The sequence below is a fragment of the Dipteris shenzhenensis genome, chromosome 17, assembly GCF_047967505.1.
Source record: "Dipteris shenzhenensis isolate YYH24624 ecotype China chromosome 17, Dip_SZ_1.0, whole genome shotgun sequence".
NCBI classification, from domain to species: Eukaryota; Viridiplantae; Streptophyta; class Polypodiopsida; order Gleicheniales; family Dipteridaceae; genus Dipteris; species Dipteris shenzhenensis.
The window spans coordinates 29,386,049-29,402,001 of NC_141612.1; the positions used below are offsets into that span (position 1 = coordinate 29,386,049).

Consider the following 15,953-nt stretch of genomic DNA (forward strand, 5'->3'; position numbering starts at 1 on the left):
ACGAACCTTCACAGTCAAGACAGACCATCACGCCTTAAAGTGGCTTCAATATAGCTATGTGCAAGGATGCCAAATCTACCAGAAAGTAAAAGTGTCCCATCAGAAGGTGGCAAGATTACTTCAGCCATTACCGATCCCAGAAGATCCTTTTCAAGACATCACGATGGATTTTATGGGACCCTTTCCCGCATCTGCAGGTCTAACCATTGTTGATTGTTTTAGCAAATTTTGTATGCTTATTCCGTGCAAGCAAACGGCCAACGCAAAAGACGTAGCCCACTTATTGGGTACTGGTACCCAATTGGAGGATTGAAAAGGACGATTACCACGGACAAGTTAACCTCGCATCTCTGGAGGGCTCTCTTCGAAAGAGTCCAGTTCATTTCATCCACAAAGTGACGGGCAATCAGAGTTATATAATCAATTGGCATTTGACATACTAAAATTGTATTGTTATGGTGCACAGTCAAAGTAGTGTTTCTATCATAGGGTTTTAAGTAGGTCTAGGTCTCAGCCTAGGATAGTCGGCCAGAAGGCCCCCCAAGGGCTGGACCAACTATTGGGGAAAGGAGGAGCCAAGGAAGGAGCCCCCGAAGGGCCCTGAGGCAGCTCCCCAACAAAGGGAATGGACTGGGGGGAAGGCAGCTTTTATAGGCTACCTTTTGTCCCTCCCTAGGCAGCTTGGAAGGGGGCATTTATGGCCCAACCAGCCAACCAACCAGCCGACTGGATGGTCGGCTATTTCTGGCTGGTTGGGGCCAGCCAACCAGCCCCTCCAGCCCCCTTTAAAAGGGGAGGCTTGCTGCCTTATTTCTCATCCAGTCTGCCCTCAGTTCCAGCCTCCTACACCAGCCCCAGAGCAGCCTCAAGCCCTCCAAAAATCCCCTGCAAGACAGCAGCCAGTTCAGCAGTCCTTTGGGTGATTCCAGAAGAGTGCCTACACAGCTCCATAGCCTGAGCTCAGAGTAGCGGTTTGGGGTTTCTGTTTCAGCAGCTTTCTTTTCCAGTTTTCAGCTCTTTCTAAGTTCTATCTTCAACTCTCTTTAGCTCCATATCTCTCAGCTTCCATATAGAGAGCTGCATATTTGCAGAAGCAGATGGGTTCGATGAGAATATTGATGAAGTTGTGCCGCATAGTCACATTGCATCCACAAACTTAGTGAGCTTCCTGAGTCTTACCCACGGTTTGCAACCATGTTAAGATTGGTGGCCATGGGCAATCCCAACCATTATATCTTTGATCAGCTGGTCACATTATTGTTGCAAGAACAGCAAAGCCTTGCTAATCGGAATGCCTCTATCTCTGATGATCAGGCATTTGCAACCCATCACAAGGATAATGCAAAGACAGCAAAGTCGTATGGCAAACCCAAGCATAATTGTGGTAACACTTCGGATGCAAACAAGAATGCAGATAAGAAAAAGAACAGATACAACTATATTGCAGAAAAACAGGTCATGATATCTCTAAATGCCGAAAGCATATAGAAGCAAAGAGGAAAAAGAAACAGTCTAGCATTGCAGTTATCGATGCATTCAACACTTGGTATTTTGACAGTGGTGCTTCTAAGCACATAACTGCTTGCATGAAGTTGTTTCTTTCTTTGATGGACAAACTCCAAACAAACACTGCCAGAGTGCCAAGCCCTTCCCTGTGAGAGGGGCCTCAGAAAAGACTATAGATGCGATTGTTGCCACTAGCACAAGAGCAAACTGTATATTTGATATGCTATCCCTAGGGGGAATTATCAGCTGAATTGAGCATAATTTTCCAAAAATGTGTTTTCTTGTTCCTATTTTCTATCCTTCACTTTACCATTATTTTTTAAATTTTCGCCAGAAATTTTAACATACATACAGAAGAGAGAATTGTGAAGCTGAAAAATAATGCTGGTTTTCAAGCAATGCAATAATCAGTTGTAAATCTCATCTTTGGCTTTTTCTTGCTCATCTAAATAGGCCAAGAGGCAAGAGATACAAGAAAATTTCTAGGCAATCCATATCCATATCTTCACCTGTTGCAAGGCTTGCTTAAAGTTGTAGAAGTGCAATGTCGTGTCAAACGTGGCTATGCCAACCCTTGTTTGGGGACCTTCCTGAGAAAGCATGCATGTTCATGAAATTAATAGTCCATGTACAGCAACACCACAGCAGAAACAGATGCCTGTAACTGAATCAAACAACCAAAAGCAGAAGAGCTGACTGAAGCATCTACTTACAGGAAGGTCTCCAAGGGCCCGCTGCACTGCACTACAAGCAGCCACTGTAGCCCCTGTTACTATTGCATTCATTGAGACATCTATAAGGAAAAAAAACACCGGAGACATTGGAGGCCGTACCTGAAGGGCAACACCATTAAAATCATTAGTTCCTCTTCCATTGATTCCATGGAAAGTCCAAAGCGCCTCCAAAGAACTTTCAAAAAATAATATTACTTAACAAGCATGTTGCAACATAAATTCTTAGCAAATTTCCTATCAAATGAAACATCAGGTCAATCTCTGCATATGATAGCTTCATTGTGGTGTAACTCTATTTTACCCCTACTTGTCCCATAAGTAAAATCCACATTCCAAAATGCAGCCACACAATCCCACTCTTCGATGCCCTCAATGTCACATTGTGCCTATAGCGGTTCAAGCTCCAACGGTCCACTTTGGCTAGACCCAAACTGCTCGGTCTCGATATGCCATTGCTGAAATCCTGATGAACAGCTCCATCGGATGCACGCCAAAGATTATGGCTTTGAGTCTTTGAATTAAAATATGTCTGCTACAAGATGACCACCTATTATAGCTTTTGAGATGGATTTAAGCGTGATTGAATTACAGAATACGTTACCTATTATGTGGTGATAGTTAACAATATCCCCTTAAGGGAGTTCAGCCCTAGGAACGGGCCCTTGGAACATATTGGCTACTTCCTCATGTGAAGCTGAGTACAGAACAGCTTTCACAGCGACAGTTGAGTGTGTTTGGCTGCGACGTTTGTTCGCTGATCTTCGTCTCATATTGGAGGGTCCTTCTCCTATTCTCACAGATAGTCGGAGTGCTATTGCAGTGGCAAAGAATCCTGTGTTTCATGCTCGCACAAAGCACATTGAGATTCATTATCATTATGTCAGAGAGAAGTTGCATGCAGGGGAGATCATAGTGATTGATCACTACCTTGTACACCACATTGGCACTGTAGGGGGGTGTTAGAATTATTATTATATTCTAAGCAGTGGCCAATGTAATGTAATAAGCGGGTTAGGGACACTTTTCCCTCTTAGAGGTTTTTCCCCCTAACCACGGTCTAATCTCTAACTACGGTTAGTGATTAGATAGGGTGTTGTCACTTTAGACAAAACCCTCATCTCTTTCTTTCTACTTCACTTCAGTCCCTTCAGTTCAGTACACTTTGGGGAGTGAACTGCATTCAGGTCACTCTCTCTTTGCACACTCTTGCTTCCATTCTGTTTTCTCACACCAATATGGTTTTTTTTTTTTTAATTGTGGAAGTATAAATGTTTGGATAGGTGGCCTAACTTATAGTTGAGAGCCCCCAAATTCAGTTTTGCAAACTAACTTAGTGTACTGAAAGATATCTGTCATCTGAATTCCAAACAAATAGAAATTTGTCAACATGAGTAGATTTCCATCTACAGGCTAATGAAAACTAAGTTTCATGCCCATAGAGCCAGAAACTTTTATTTTTGAGGCTAGTATTTGCAAGATGCAGTATTCTTGGAACATGTGGGTGATTCTTTTGGCGTTCTGGATGCCTTTAATTGAAATTTTGCGTGATTCATTGCACCTTCAATCATGAGTTCCGAAACGATCTTTCAGTTTCATTCCTGAAAAGAAGACATAAATCTATTTGCGGTGAGAGTATAAGTCATGTGTGGATATCAAATTACGCCTAGCATCAAAGAGCCTACAGGCTGGGCGAGATCTGAATGCTTTTGCATCCACCTGAGTCTACCAAAACAGGCGCTAGCTCTTGACAATCATGAACCATCACAAAAATCTGATCTTGAACAACCATACAGTAGCACAAGATACTTTGTAGTGGTTAAAAGAGCACAAAAGCATTGCAGAGATTCAGATTGGAAGGACAAATTAATTTGGTCCTGATTGGCTTTTCAGAGAACCTACACTCGGGATATTTAGGCCACAATTTCCTCTGATATCATGTAACCCAGGAACATGCCCAAGCTCATCCTCCAAAAACACAACACATAGTGCAGTTTCAAGCTCCTGATAGTACTCATAAGCTTAAACCATAAACTCACACTAGGCATCCCCACTGAGGTCATCAGCACGCAGCAGCAGGTGTGGACCATAGTATAAACATATGCTCTCACACATACAAAACACCCAGACATACTTGAGCATCCATTTATACAAAGCTCTTCGTCTTGAGTTTCTGTCGGCACACCAGAGATAAAGGGCAGACTCAGCCATGACAAAGGCTAGCTCTAAATTTCCTTTGATATGATGTAGCTGTTCTTTCTTCAAGGTGACTCCTAGAAACCAGATGTATATTTCCAAGGTAGCTTGTTGCAAACCCTCTTCATAAGGTACTTGCTTATCCTCAGATTGTTGAGATCCCTCCCCCAGCAAGGCATGCTCATCCCTGAGCAAAGCACAGTCAGTTTTCAATAAAGGCAGCTCAACTTGAAGCTTCTGCACTGTCTATCATAGCTATTTTAAGTAGGATCAATTGTGGCATACAATAGAAAGCTGAATGTCTGGAGTAAGTTATGCAACTTTTCCATTATCTTGTTTCATACTTGAAGCATTGTTCCCTGCTTGTATGGTTTTGGGTGGCATTTGCCACAGCCATTTCTGATGCCAGGTAAAATCAGCCTTCAATAAATTACAGGGCAGTAGAACTAACAAGTACCCAGCCAATACTATTACATTAACAATTCAGCAAATATGCAACTAGCAGACTGGGAGCTAGAGTGCCCCTGTACCAAGACAAAGACACAGATTGGCCCCAAAAACTTGGCGCCCCTTTCGGCATTTCTTTAATTAATTGACAGCCCCAAATTCCATTAAGGGTATGATCTTTCTTACATCAAGGGCATTCCACGTCCCATTGGGCATCCACATACCCCACTCCTGGCAGTAGGTCTTCATCCCTAATCCAGGAAGCTTGCACAAAGCCCGGAACTGTCACTAATAACCACACTTGGCCACACAGTTCCCCATAGCTGTCATCAGTGCCCAATTAGCCATCCATCTGCTCAATGCAGAGAAAGAAAGCATGCATACACTTCCTCAACTGTCCAGGACTGCCACTACCTATAGTCTCTCACTCTATGGGCAGCAAATATCCTGATACTTCAACCTGTTTCCCCCGTAAGAGAACTGGCATCACAAGTGACAACACAACAAATACTATGGTAGTCACACCTGTACCATCCCTCTTGGGGTTCCAGGGATACTTCTTATTCCAAGCATGGATTCCCGACCCTTGCCTACTCAGCAACAAGGCTGTACTAAAGATGTGCCATCTGCCTAGCAACCACTGCCTGCATGTGACTTATCTCCTAGAGAAACCAAAAACATATTCCCACACAGAACATGCTACCTACCAAAGCCAACAAATAGGATACACAATGAATTCGATCCCACTTGCATTCAGTGCTCTTCCCACTCTCAGCAGGCATCAGAATTTTTCCAAACATTAGCCCCGTTGGGCCCTACTCTCACACCCAAATGACCATAGGCATCCATTTCAATGCAAACACCTGTATTAAACCTGGGAGTTGTTACCAGCAGCCCACACCCCTCCCAGACAGCTACAAGTGTCCATTGACTCACCAAAATACCCAAACAATGAGTGACAGCATAAGTAGCCTGCCCACCATTCTTAAAAGCACAAACTTGCTCTGCAAGCATTCACTGTGAATCACCCTTGCCAACCAGGCCTCTCCAAACACAACTCACAAGCTGAGCAACGATAAAAAGAAGACAACCAGCTTACCCTGGTCAATCAAGCAGCACCCAAACGAGCTCATACATGGACTTGAGCAATTCAGCCCCAAATTATGCATTGCCATGTCTGTAATTCAGCTTAGCCTGCTCATACAGCAGCAATGGCTGAGGAAAAGGGAGAAAAAAGCGACAATAGAACGTGACCAGCCCCTTCGGAAAGCCATTCGTGGCCTTTGTACTAGGCCCTGTGAGCAGCCAGCCCTTCCTGCGCTGGCTGTTCTTTGTACCAACAGCCCACAGACATGCAAAAAGGACGCCCAGCCTTCCATACCATCTTCCAAACAGCCTCTCAATCTCCCAAACTGTTGTGCGCAGTTCCCAAGGCAGTCCATGCGTGAAAAAGCATCACCAACAGCCCATCCGTGCTTCAAAAATCTCTCTTCCCGCTTCCATACGGCACCCGTACGTAAATCATGAGTTTTCCAGCCCTTTCCACCACCATGAACCTTGCTAAATGCATCTAAGGATGGGAAAATGCCACATGGCATTCCCCCCTTCATTTGCCCCTTGTCCCCTCTAGTGGGACCTTTTTAAGACCCAACCAATGGCCAACTTTGGATCCTAAGGTTCTTTGACCCCTCTTGGGCCTAAACCTCTCATTTACCCCCAAGGCACAATTCCCTAGGGGGAAACTTGCACATCCACACCCCATGGCCTTGCCCCTTGGTTTTTTGGGGTCTTGCCCCACGCAAGTACAAACTCACGCCCTCGTGACACCAAGCGTATCTTGTGTCTTTATTTCTTCTCCTTCTTCTTTCTTTCTTTTGTTTTTCTTTTTTGGCCTGGGACGTGGGGGGCCAGCATTTTCTATCCTTTGCGATATGTCGTCCCTACCAACACAAATTCAATACAAGATATGCTGCCAAAGGGCTGTAAAATTCTCCAAAAAATTATATCTATGAAAGGCATACATGCAACAGAAAATCATACAGAATCTAAGTACAGTGCAAAACCAATGACCCATCCTTGAAGACTGTCAATGAGCAGAAGAAATAAATCTCATGCTCACCATGTACTCTTTTGTAGCCACAAACTCTACTGTGCCTCTACAAAGCTCTGGCCGCTCATCAGCATCGCGTCTCCTACCATCTGGGCCTAGGTTGCAGTGGTAGTCACGGGGGGTATCATTTGTGTGACCTGGAATTTATCATATCATTCACATTCAAAACAAAACTTCAATTCAGAATCTACTATATTAGCCAGATTTTAGGAGAAAACACAGATTACGTCTTCTTATAAGGGACATCACAAGACAGACTAGCAAGCTGGAATCCATTAGACACAAACATCAATAATTTGCAAATTCTAAATTAAAAATGAACCTCAAATAAATAAGCACATTCTAATTTAAAAAGTGAACCTCAAATGAGTGACCACAACTATAAAAGTCTCAAAAAGAACATTTAGTTAACCTTGGCCTTGGCCTTGGCCTTGGCCCATAGAGAGACAATGAGCCAAAAGAGTTACCCATACAAGACCTTCATATTTGCACATCTAAAAGCATCATACAAGACCTTCACATGTGCACATCTTTATTTCTAGACACATACCACAAAAGTTGCATCTAAAGTGACGACCCTGATCCGTAAACTTCATGAAAGGATTGATATATGCTTTGCATCGTGCACATCGAACAGGTCCACTTTCTCCAAAATCCACTACCTATAAGACCAAACATTATGTCAGAGCTAACCATGCTGCTCCCATGTACTAGCAAATCCACAACAAACCACATTAAACCTACAAACTCTTCTACAAAGTTTATCTCCTCCAAAAAAAGATGCACCATTGGGAGAAAATCATACAGAAAGTCAAAATTGCCTCAGAAAAGGTCAGCAATCGTTACTCTGCTCACAAGGCGAGTTGCTCTCAAAAGCATACCAAAATCTCAATCCAACAGATTGCAAGTCAGATATGCCAGAAAACCCCAAACATTAGGAATTGGGACAGTTTAATCCATAAGATTCAAATGATATGAAATGAAGTGTAAAATGGCTACTCTCAGACCATACCCAAGCATAAATACACTGAAGATCTCTTTACATTATAACAAGATGGGGGTTGCCATGTAGGCAACATAACGGGCTGCCATTTGGGTGGTATGACAGGCTGCCATTCGGGCAGTGTGATGGAGATCCTTCTTGGCTGAACAGTCCTCTAGGGGAGCTGTCCATCTGTGGGGCTGTCCATGGGCCCTGGCATGGGAGCCAAGGGCTAACACAAAGGCTGCAGATGGAGCAGGTATGGGGCTTTTTATCGGCCTGCAGTAGGTCGGCCAGTCCACAGACTGGTTCATTAGTTTTGGGCAGTTTTTAGGGCATTCCAGGGAGGGTCGGGTGACAGATCAGGTTGGCTCTATTATCCAGGCTGTCCTAAACAAGGAGGGGTAGGGGCAAGGCCAAGAGCAGCCACTAGGATTTTAGCTAACAAGATCCAAAGGGAAGGTGTGCGAATTTGCAAGGCATCATGCAGGCTGAACCATGGGCGCGGGGACGAAAATGTAAATTTCTAATCATCTTGGGAAAAACAAAAAGTTCATAATATGTGGTACGGTGACACAATACTTATGATTTGAAAAAACTTTTAACTTTTTATTTTTTACATATTTTAGACATAATGAGAAGCATGGACTGAATAGCATGGTTGATAAGGCCTTCTGCAAATTCAAGGTCCTTCAGGACCTATGAGGGTGCTGCCCAGTCGGCCCTACATGGCATGCTTTGCTTCTGCCCATGTGGCAGTCCTGTCTTCCCAATACCTGCCATCTACCTCAACAAGCACTTGTGACTTCACAAAGATCACAAGCGTTGAATCTTTGGCTCTGATACCACATCAGAGAAAAAAGCAAGCACACCCAGTACTAGAGCAACGGAAATATAAACCAAACACCATCACAAATCTCTTTCCAATCTCACAATCCTATTGTCATCAACCATGCAAAAGTACAGCAAAAAACAACCCTAAACGTGTGTACCCAAGTGTACAACTTATTGCCCTAAAGTGCAGCACCATTGAGCTACAGTAGATAAGACCTCCCCAGCCAACCAGTCTCATAACAACCTCGTTGGCCTACCCTGAACTCAGGCCAAAACTGCCCCAAAAAATAAAGCATCATCTAGCAAATCCTACCCCAAAAATACCGTAAATCCTTGGTACCAAGGGATAAGATACTCTAAATGAGAGCCTAGGAGAATAGGGCTCCTCTCCACAAGATCCAGAGCAGTATCCGGGGAGCCCAGCTGGAGGAGAAATACACCTCGTCCATAAATGGTGACCTCTTGATCTCATATACCCTTTAGACTTCAACCTCCGTCTTGCATTCAGCTTAAACAGAGTTCTTGACCTAAACTAAATGATTATTGTGGCCATGGTTCAAAAATTCTGAGAATCAATTATGTGTGTCATATCTATTAACATTTAAGTAATTATGATAGACCATGCCCTCAAGTCTATGTCAAGAAGTCTTTTGAGATCCAATTCAACATTTTCCCACATGATAACCAGAACACATGTCACATTATTTGCTAAAATAGATGCAACAATCCCCAATTAATGAGCCCCCAGAGAGGACACGGACTGGACTCACCATGTAAAACGCTTTCCGAAGATGCTCTGCTGCCCAGGGCTTCCGAGGGAGTATAGGGCCATCCTTCCTTCTATCAGACGGGCATCTGGCACAGTTCTAGAGTACCCTTCGGAGTTGGAGATGGTTGTTGTGACAGATGATGGGGTTCCTCCTCTCCGGAGAGCCCAATACCCTTCCAGAGGTGATCCTCTTGTAGACTCTCGAGGGAGGTACTATTCAGCAAAGACTAGAGATCTTACGTTTACCAAGCCAGTGTTTGAGGTGTAGGCAGAAGGGACACCTTGCCAGGGATTGCACGAGAGGCTTGAGCAGGTCTCATCCCCCACCACCGAAGATGCAGGGACAGCACGGTGATACGCGGGAGGTTGGGACCTGATGACCATCAGCACCCACTTGGTTCGGATCCTCCATTTTGCCTCCACGAGGGTGGAGAAGTGGACCCTTGAGCTTTTTGACACGATGATGGAGCATCAGGTATAGCTGATGATGGACGAGTGGATGGGGCCACAAGGCGTGGATCTATGGCTTGCTCACGGCGCTTCTGCGTATTTTCAGCTTGGCTTTTCCTTAGCGAAGCAAGGATCAGGCTTGGCAGTTGCAGTGATCCGCTTGCCACCAGAGGTTGTACTCACCCAGCCCCACTACTGGACGCTACAGTAGTGCGCCGATCTTTTTGGTGTAGATGTCTCCTTCATGCAGTATTGGGCACGCAGGGTAGGGATTGAGCCAGTGGCGACCCTTGTTTGTTCAACGCACGGACACAGACTATTTTCCCTTCAAAACCCCGACAAAGTGTGATTTCCACGAGCAGGCTCCCACGCACGCACAAGCCAGCCTTCTTCACCACTGCCCCATCGCTCAGGATATGCTTCTCTCATGAGACCCTGGGATCCTGCCAGTCCCGTTTTTATAGGGTGGGACCTGGAGGCTTGCTGCAGGCAGAGACAAAGCTAAAGAATGAGCCAAGGGTGGACTTGGAGGATTTAGAGTGGCAAAGGATCCAGGTAGCGGGCCGCCTTCGCAAGACTTGGTATATTGATCCCAGCATAGTTTTATCGACCCCGAAGGGATCAGTGTGGCGCCTATGGCTTTGGGAGGGTAGACCCTTATGCGACATTGAGTGGGATCCAAGGGAGTGGTTCTAGCCAGCCCACATAGGGCAATTGGGCCGGGTGGAGGAGGTCTCCTTTTCTTACACGACTCGTATTGGGTGATGCCTACAACTGGAGGCAGCAGCATGGTCCCCCCTCAAGGGAATGGCATTGGCTTGAGCAAGATGTCCCGAGAGAGGTTATTTCCCATTTTTTGCCTCGCCTCTGGATGAGCTTGCGCCCGCTGTTCACTCGCTCACGGAGGTCTGCCCATTGGTCCCTAGCTAGAGCAGATGTGGGTAGATGGCAGATGCATTGGCTGCACGAAAGGAGTTTTGGAGACGATACCTCATTGCCTGTGGGGCTGCCAGGTTGGGCAACGGATATGGTTGGTGTCCCTTAGGATCGTGGCTAGTACATAGAGGATGAGTAGAGACTTCACTTGGGGGATAGTGGCCTGTTGGCTTACAAAGGGCGAGCACGCCTTCTCGATTGATCTTGTCTCACTAGCATACATGATACATGGACAGCATGTCTCCGGATATAGATCCATGACGCATCTCAGCTCGCCCGTTCATGCCCACCCCCTCTACCGGAGGCTAGTGTGTGGGAGATAATATCTAGCATTACTGTCCGGAACATTTCGGTCGCTCAATGCAGCCGGGTGATGGGAGGCTAGCCGGTTTCTCCGATGGCTACCCTAGTAGCCATCAAGCAGGATATCATCTTCACTTTGCATGCCATTTGGGAGCACGGTACTCCAAGTTTGAGAGCAACCGCTGAAAGGTGGGAGCATTTCTGCTAGGCATGGCCAACAGAACATTCTACACCCTTTCCACGAGGGGTATTCGCTAGATGATAGGGGGCTATAGCTGGCAACCTGTCCTTCTTTGTATTTTCATCTTCAGCTCCTTTTGCAAGCTATTTGTATGGTTTTTTAGAGCATTAATAGAAATCACCTTTTTCTAGGAAAAAAAAAGAAGCGAGGTGAGCAACTTAAGATTCAATTAGATGAGTGTGTGCAAAAATATGTGTTTGAAAAAGATTTCAAGGAATCCACAAAGGCATCCATGGCATCTCGTATGCCTATCCCTAACATTAGAGAGAAGGGGATGCTGGATGGGAGCAATTATCCAAACTAGAAGAAGGTACACACACCTAGTCACATGGTAGCAAGAGCGCTCTCGGAGATAACTGGGCAAGGTATGATGAAGGTAGGTCCCGATGAGGTCAAAGACTGGGTGCTCAGGGATGCTGAGGCATTGTTGATGATCATCGGGACAAATGCAGATTAAGGTCTTTCGCACATTCAATTGGCCAAACCATAGGTGAGGCTTGAAAGATCTTGAAGGATCTGTATAAGACCAATAATGTGGTGCAAATAGTTACCCTGTAGAATGATTTATTCACGATGACAACGTGAGAGTGTTAGAAATGGAGATGAGTTGAGAGGCCTAGCTAAGGGGGATGGAATCTCTCCATGGTGCTTTCTTCTCTAGCAGCATCTCCGTGTGTTCTTGTCGTTTGTCCTCAATAGAAGAGGTTGAATTATTAGTATTTTTAACCAAGCCCCATTAGTATTTTTAACAAAGCCCCATGAATTTTCTCTCATGAAACGAGACTAGACCTTCATTTTCCAAGTGTGAAACCTTGGCCATCGAATTGTCAATATGCATGTGGGAATCATGATGGTTAATGAGATCTTACCACTTAGTTGCACCCAAGGGCACTATCTAATCCCAAAATACAAGTTGATTAGGCACACTAATAAGCTTGGTTTAGTGATTAACCATGAAAGAGAATTAATGAAAATCATTGGATCTCATTAGATGCAAGCAGACGCACCAAGCCAATAGAGAGAACAAGGAAGCGGCGATACAATCGTTGACTAATCACAGTGGAAGAGGATTATTGTGGCAGAACAGCACGGTGATGATGGTGGACTGAAGCTCTCCTTCCAATAGCAGTTGAGAGGACCGAAATGTGAAAGAGCAGCTTGGCCTGCTTTTTCTATCTCGATAACCGATTTCACCCCCGCTGGGGGCTCAAAGCTGGCAGGGGGAAGGGTCGAAGAGGAAGAGAGGGGGGGGGGGATGGGGGCGGCAGCACGCACGTCATCAAGCACTACAACTCAAGATGATACACTCACCGTGCTTTGAGCAAGAGCCACTACCTTTAGCTGCAAAGAAGTCAACCTATGGAGTAGGCTATCTCAACTTTACCAAGGACTTCACCTCCGTTGGTTATGGAATCATACTAGAAAATGCACCTCTAAGCATGTACCCTAGGCTAGACACCATGTAGAGGACCAACCACCTTGCATCACCAACTGAGAACACAAATCACCCTAATATGCCAAGATACTACAACAACTTAATCACACTTCGGCATGTGAATACAAGTAGAGAAGACACATCAGAATCAGGAGAGAGAACACTCACATGTACAACAAAAAGATCTCATCTATAGATGTGGGAACAAAGTACATAACCTATCGAAAATATGTACCAACACCTGCATGCAATGTTCAATCTACATTGCAGAGGTGATCCAGTGCACAAAACCTATCGCTTCGATAGCATATCATAGGAACCCACAGACATGTTCCTAGGTAAGCACGGCATAAAGGGACCTCAATTCCCTGACCATGGCATAGAGGGAGCATGGCGTGTTGGGAGAGATCCCAACCGAGAGCAGCCCCTAGTCATTCACTTCAGAGATTCACATGCTCGACTAGTGACACTCTGACGCCGAGCCGCTCTATGAGAGCATCCCACCCTGTCCATGGACGAGGATTTGACACCACTACAGATTGAGGAGCGACGAGTTCTTCTACAATAGCGGGATGTTGCCCGCAAGGAGGGGAAATGGGCCGTGGTCCGAGATGGTAGGTTGTTGACCGGCACCCGTCGGGCTCCCACCCGTATCCCCTAGGGGGATGGGGCCTATAAGACTCAGGTTTCCGAGACCCTAGACTGCACCATTTGGAACTGTAATGGTACCTTATGGTTAGACCCAGGGAACTTCTCAAGGTCTTATACAGGACGAGACATAGTCTTTTACACGGAGACACACCAGAGCCCAAAGTGTCCACTACCGATAGTCAGTGGCTACACATGGGAGTCAGCCTTCAGGGATGAGACGAGGGATACAGGAGGAATCCGAGGATCGGGCAGGGTCGTAGTATTGTACAAGTCTTCCCTTGCTAGAGCCATCTCCATTGAGAGGAAGGACGCACACTCCCGATTCATGTGGATCCGGATCCGACACACAGACACCCGTGACCTTTTCATAGCAATATGCTACTTCCCGCCAGACACATCCCACTTCGCTAGAGTGGCACGAGAGGAGGATGAGACATCGCCATATGCACCCTTACATCAGGATATCCTAGACCTTTCAGCCCACAAGGAAGTTCTCCTTGTTGGGGACTTCAATGCCAGGACGAGCACGCGCTAGGCACCACTCCTGGACTTCGGAGACGACTCTATCATGCTACAAGACATGAACCTAGACGGAGCAGGTATGACCAGGACCTCATCGGACTGACACGGGCCTATTACACCATATGGACACGCGCTCCTTGATCTGGGCAACATGCATGATCTCATCATCTATAACGAGCTTGACCTATGGCCCTCCTCAGGTGGTTTTACTTGCTTCCCACACGGGGGGGGCACTAGTGTAGTAGATTACATCATGGGATCCCCTACCTTCACTTCATGTATCACCGACTTCACTGTAGCACCACTCCCTCCAGGAGCTGATCACACATACCTATTCTTCACTATCGCCACCCCATGCTTAGCCACACCACACACACCACATAGGAAGCACGACACCTACCACGACATACACTTTGATCACAGCCTCTCACCGGCCTACTCTGGACGCCTAAACAGACTCCTAACCTACATCGATCACATACCAGTCATAGAGGACCACCTCTTGGTTCTGTACCCTGCAACAATTGGTGCATTTCTTCGTCAAATGAGGAGGAGCTGCTGCACATCTTGTACAGCAACAACTAGGATTTTTGGCGGAGATTCCTTGAGCGTAGGTCTCCATCACCCCTCACCAACACGAGAGTCTGGCACACGTATGCACACCATCTTTATGATGTCCCACACCAGCCCACTCCAAATCTCACACACCTCGCCCCACCACTTGCACGTTGTTCACCAGAGGGGGAGTCAAGGACGCGACATTGAAACTGCACAATGGCTGAGCTAAGGATCACGAGGGGCTATGCACTGAGTTTATCGCATATGGGATCGACACGTTAGCCCTGATCCTAGCAAAGCTATTCAATGACGCTATTTGCCTTGGCTTCCCCCGCACTTGGACACCCAACACCATCGCCCCCATCCACAAGGCAGGGGATCCCATGGACCCGAGTAACTTCAGGACTATCATGATTGGACATGTGATGTCCAAGATCTATGCAGTTGTATTGGATACGTCGGTCAGCCTGTTCGCAGAGATGAGAGGCCTCAGAGCAGAGGGTCAGGCCGGTTTCAGGCGAGACCATGGGATCGCATACTCACACTCAAGAGTGTCATTGAGGAGGCCAGATCACGGAAGGAGCGGGTATATTGCTGCTTTGTGGATTTTCGCAAAGCCTTTAACACAGTACCTCAAGCTCGTCTCATCACACGCCTACAGACATTGGGATTTGATCAAGAGATCATCTGGGCAATCATGGCACTGTATGAGAGAGTCTCAGGCCGAGTAAGGCACAGGTTGGACAAATGAGATCTTAAGTACCGTAGGGGTCAAACAGGGTTGTCCCTTATCATCGACCCTGTTTGGCCTCTACATTGATGAGCTTGAGACTTTCATGGGGGCGTTCGGAGGGACTGGTTGCTCACTTGCCGGGATCATCATCAGGATTCTTCTTTATGCAGATGATGTGGCACTCTTGTCGTCCACACCTGAGGGACTCCAGCGACACCTAGATGCACTGCAGGCTTTTTGTTTATGGAACCAGTTTATTTTTACTTTCGGTGGGTCACCAGTTGAGATCGTATCGTCATACACTTACTTGGGGTCATCTTCTCCAGCCCGATCTTCACGATGAGACCAGCGATGCAGGCCAGACTGAGCAGGAGATACGCCTCACTGGCTCGACTAGAGAGACAATGCTTCCACTCCCACTTCCAAGACCCTCGGACCAAGGCTCTTCTCTTCGACTCCTTGGTCCGACCAGCCAGTATGTATGGCAGCCCTTGTTGGGGGCCTGACATGTCAGAGATAGAGTGGACACGGGTGGAGCGCCTGCAGATC

At 46.3% G+C, this 15,953-nt stretch overlaps 1 protein-coding gene across 2 annotated transcripts in view; it reads right to left on the minus strand.

Annotated features, from left to right (window-relative positions):
* The window catches only part of LOC147891954 (protein transport protein SEC24 C-like), a 58,791-nt gene that overhangs the window by 20,026 nt on the left and 22,812 nt on the right, over positions 1 to 15,953 (minus strand). For both annotated transcript variants that reach the window (XR_015542510.1, XM_087388937.1), the window contains exons 5-8: positions 7,541 to 7,652; positions 7,000 to 7,127; positions 2,220 to 2,339; positions 2,016 to 2,096 (exon numbers count right to left, since the gene is read on the minus strand). Coding sequence is in view for 1 of the 2 variants with exons in the window: in XM_087388937.1 (XP_087245063.1) it covers positions 2,016 to 2,096; positions 2,220 to 2,339; positions 7,000 to 7,127; positions 7,541 to 7,652 (441 nt within the window). In the remaining variant the exon portion in view is untranslated. The remainder of the gene's footprint in view (positions 1 to 2,015; positions 2,097 to 2,219; positions 2,340 to 6,999; positions 7,128 to 7,540; positions 7,653 to 15,953) is intronic.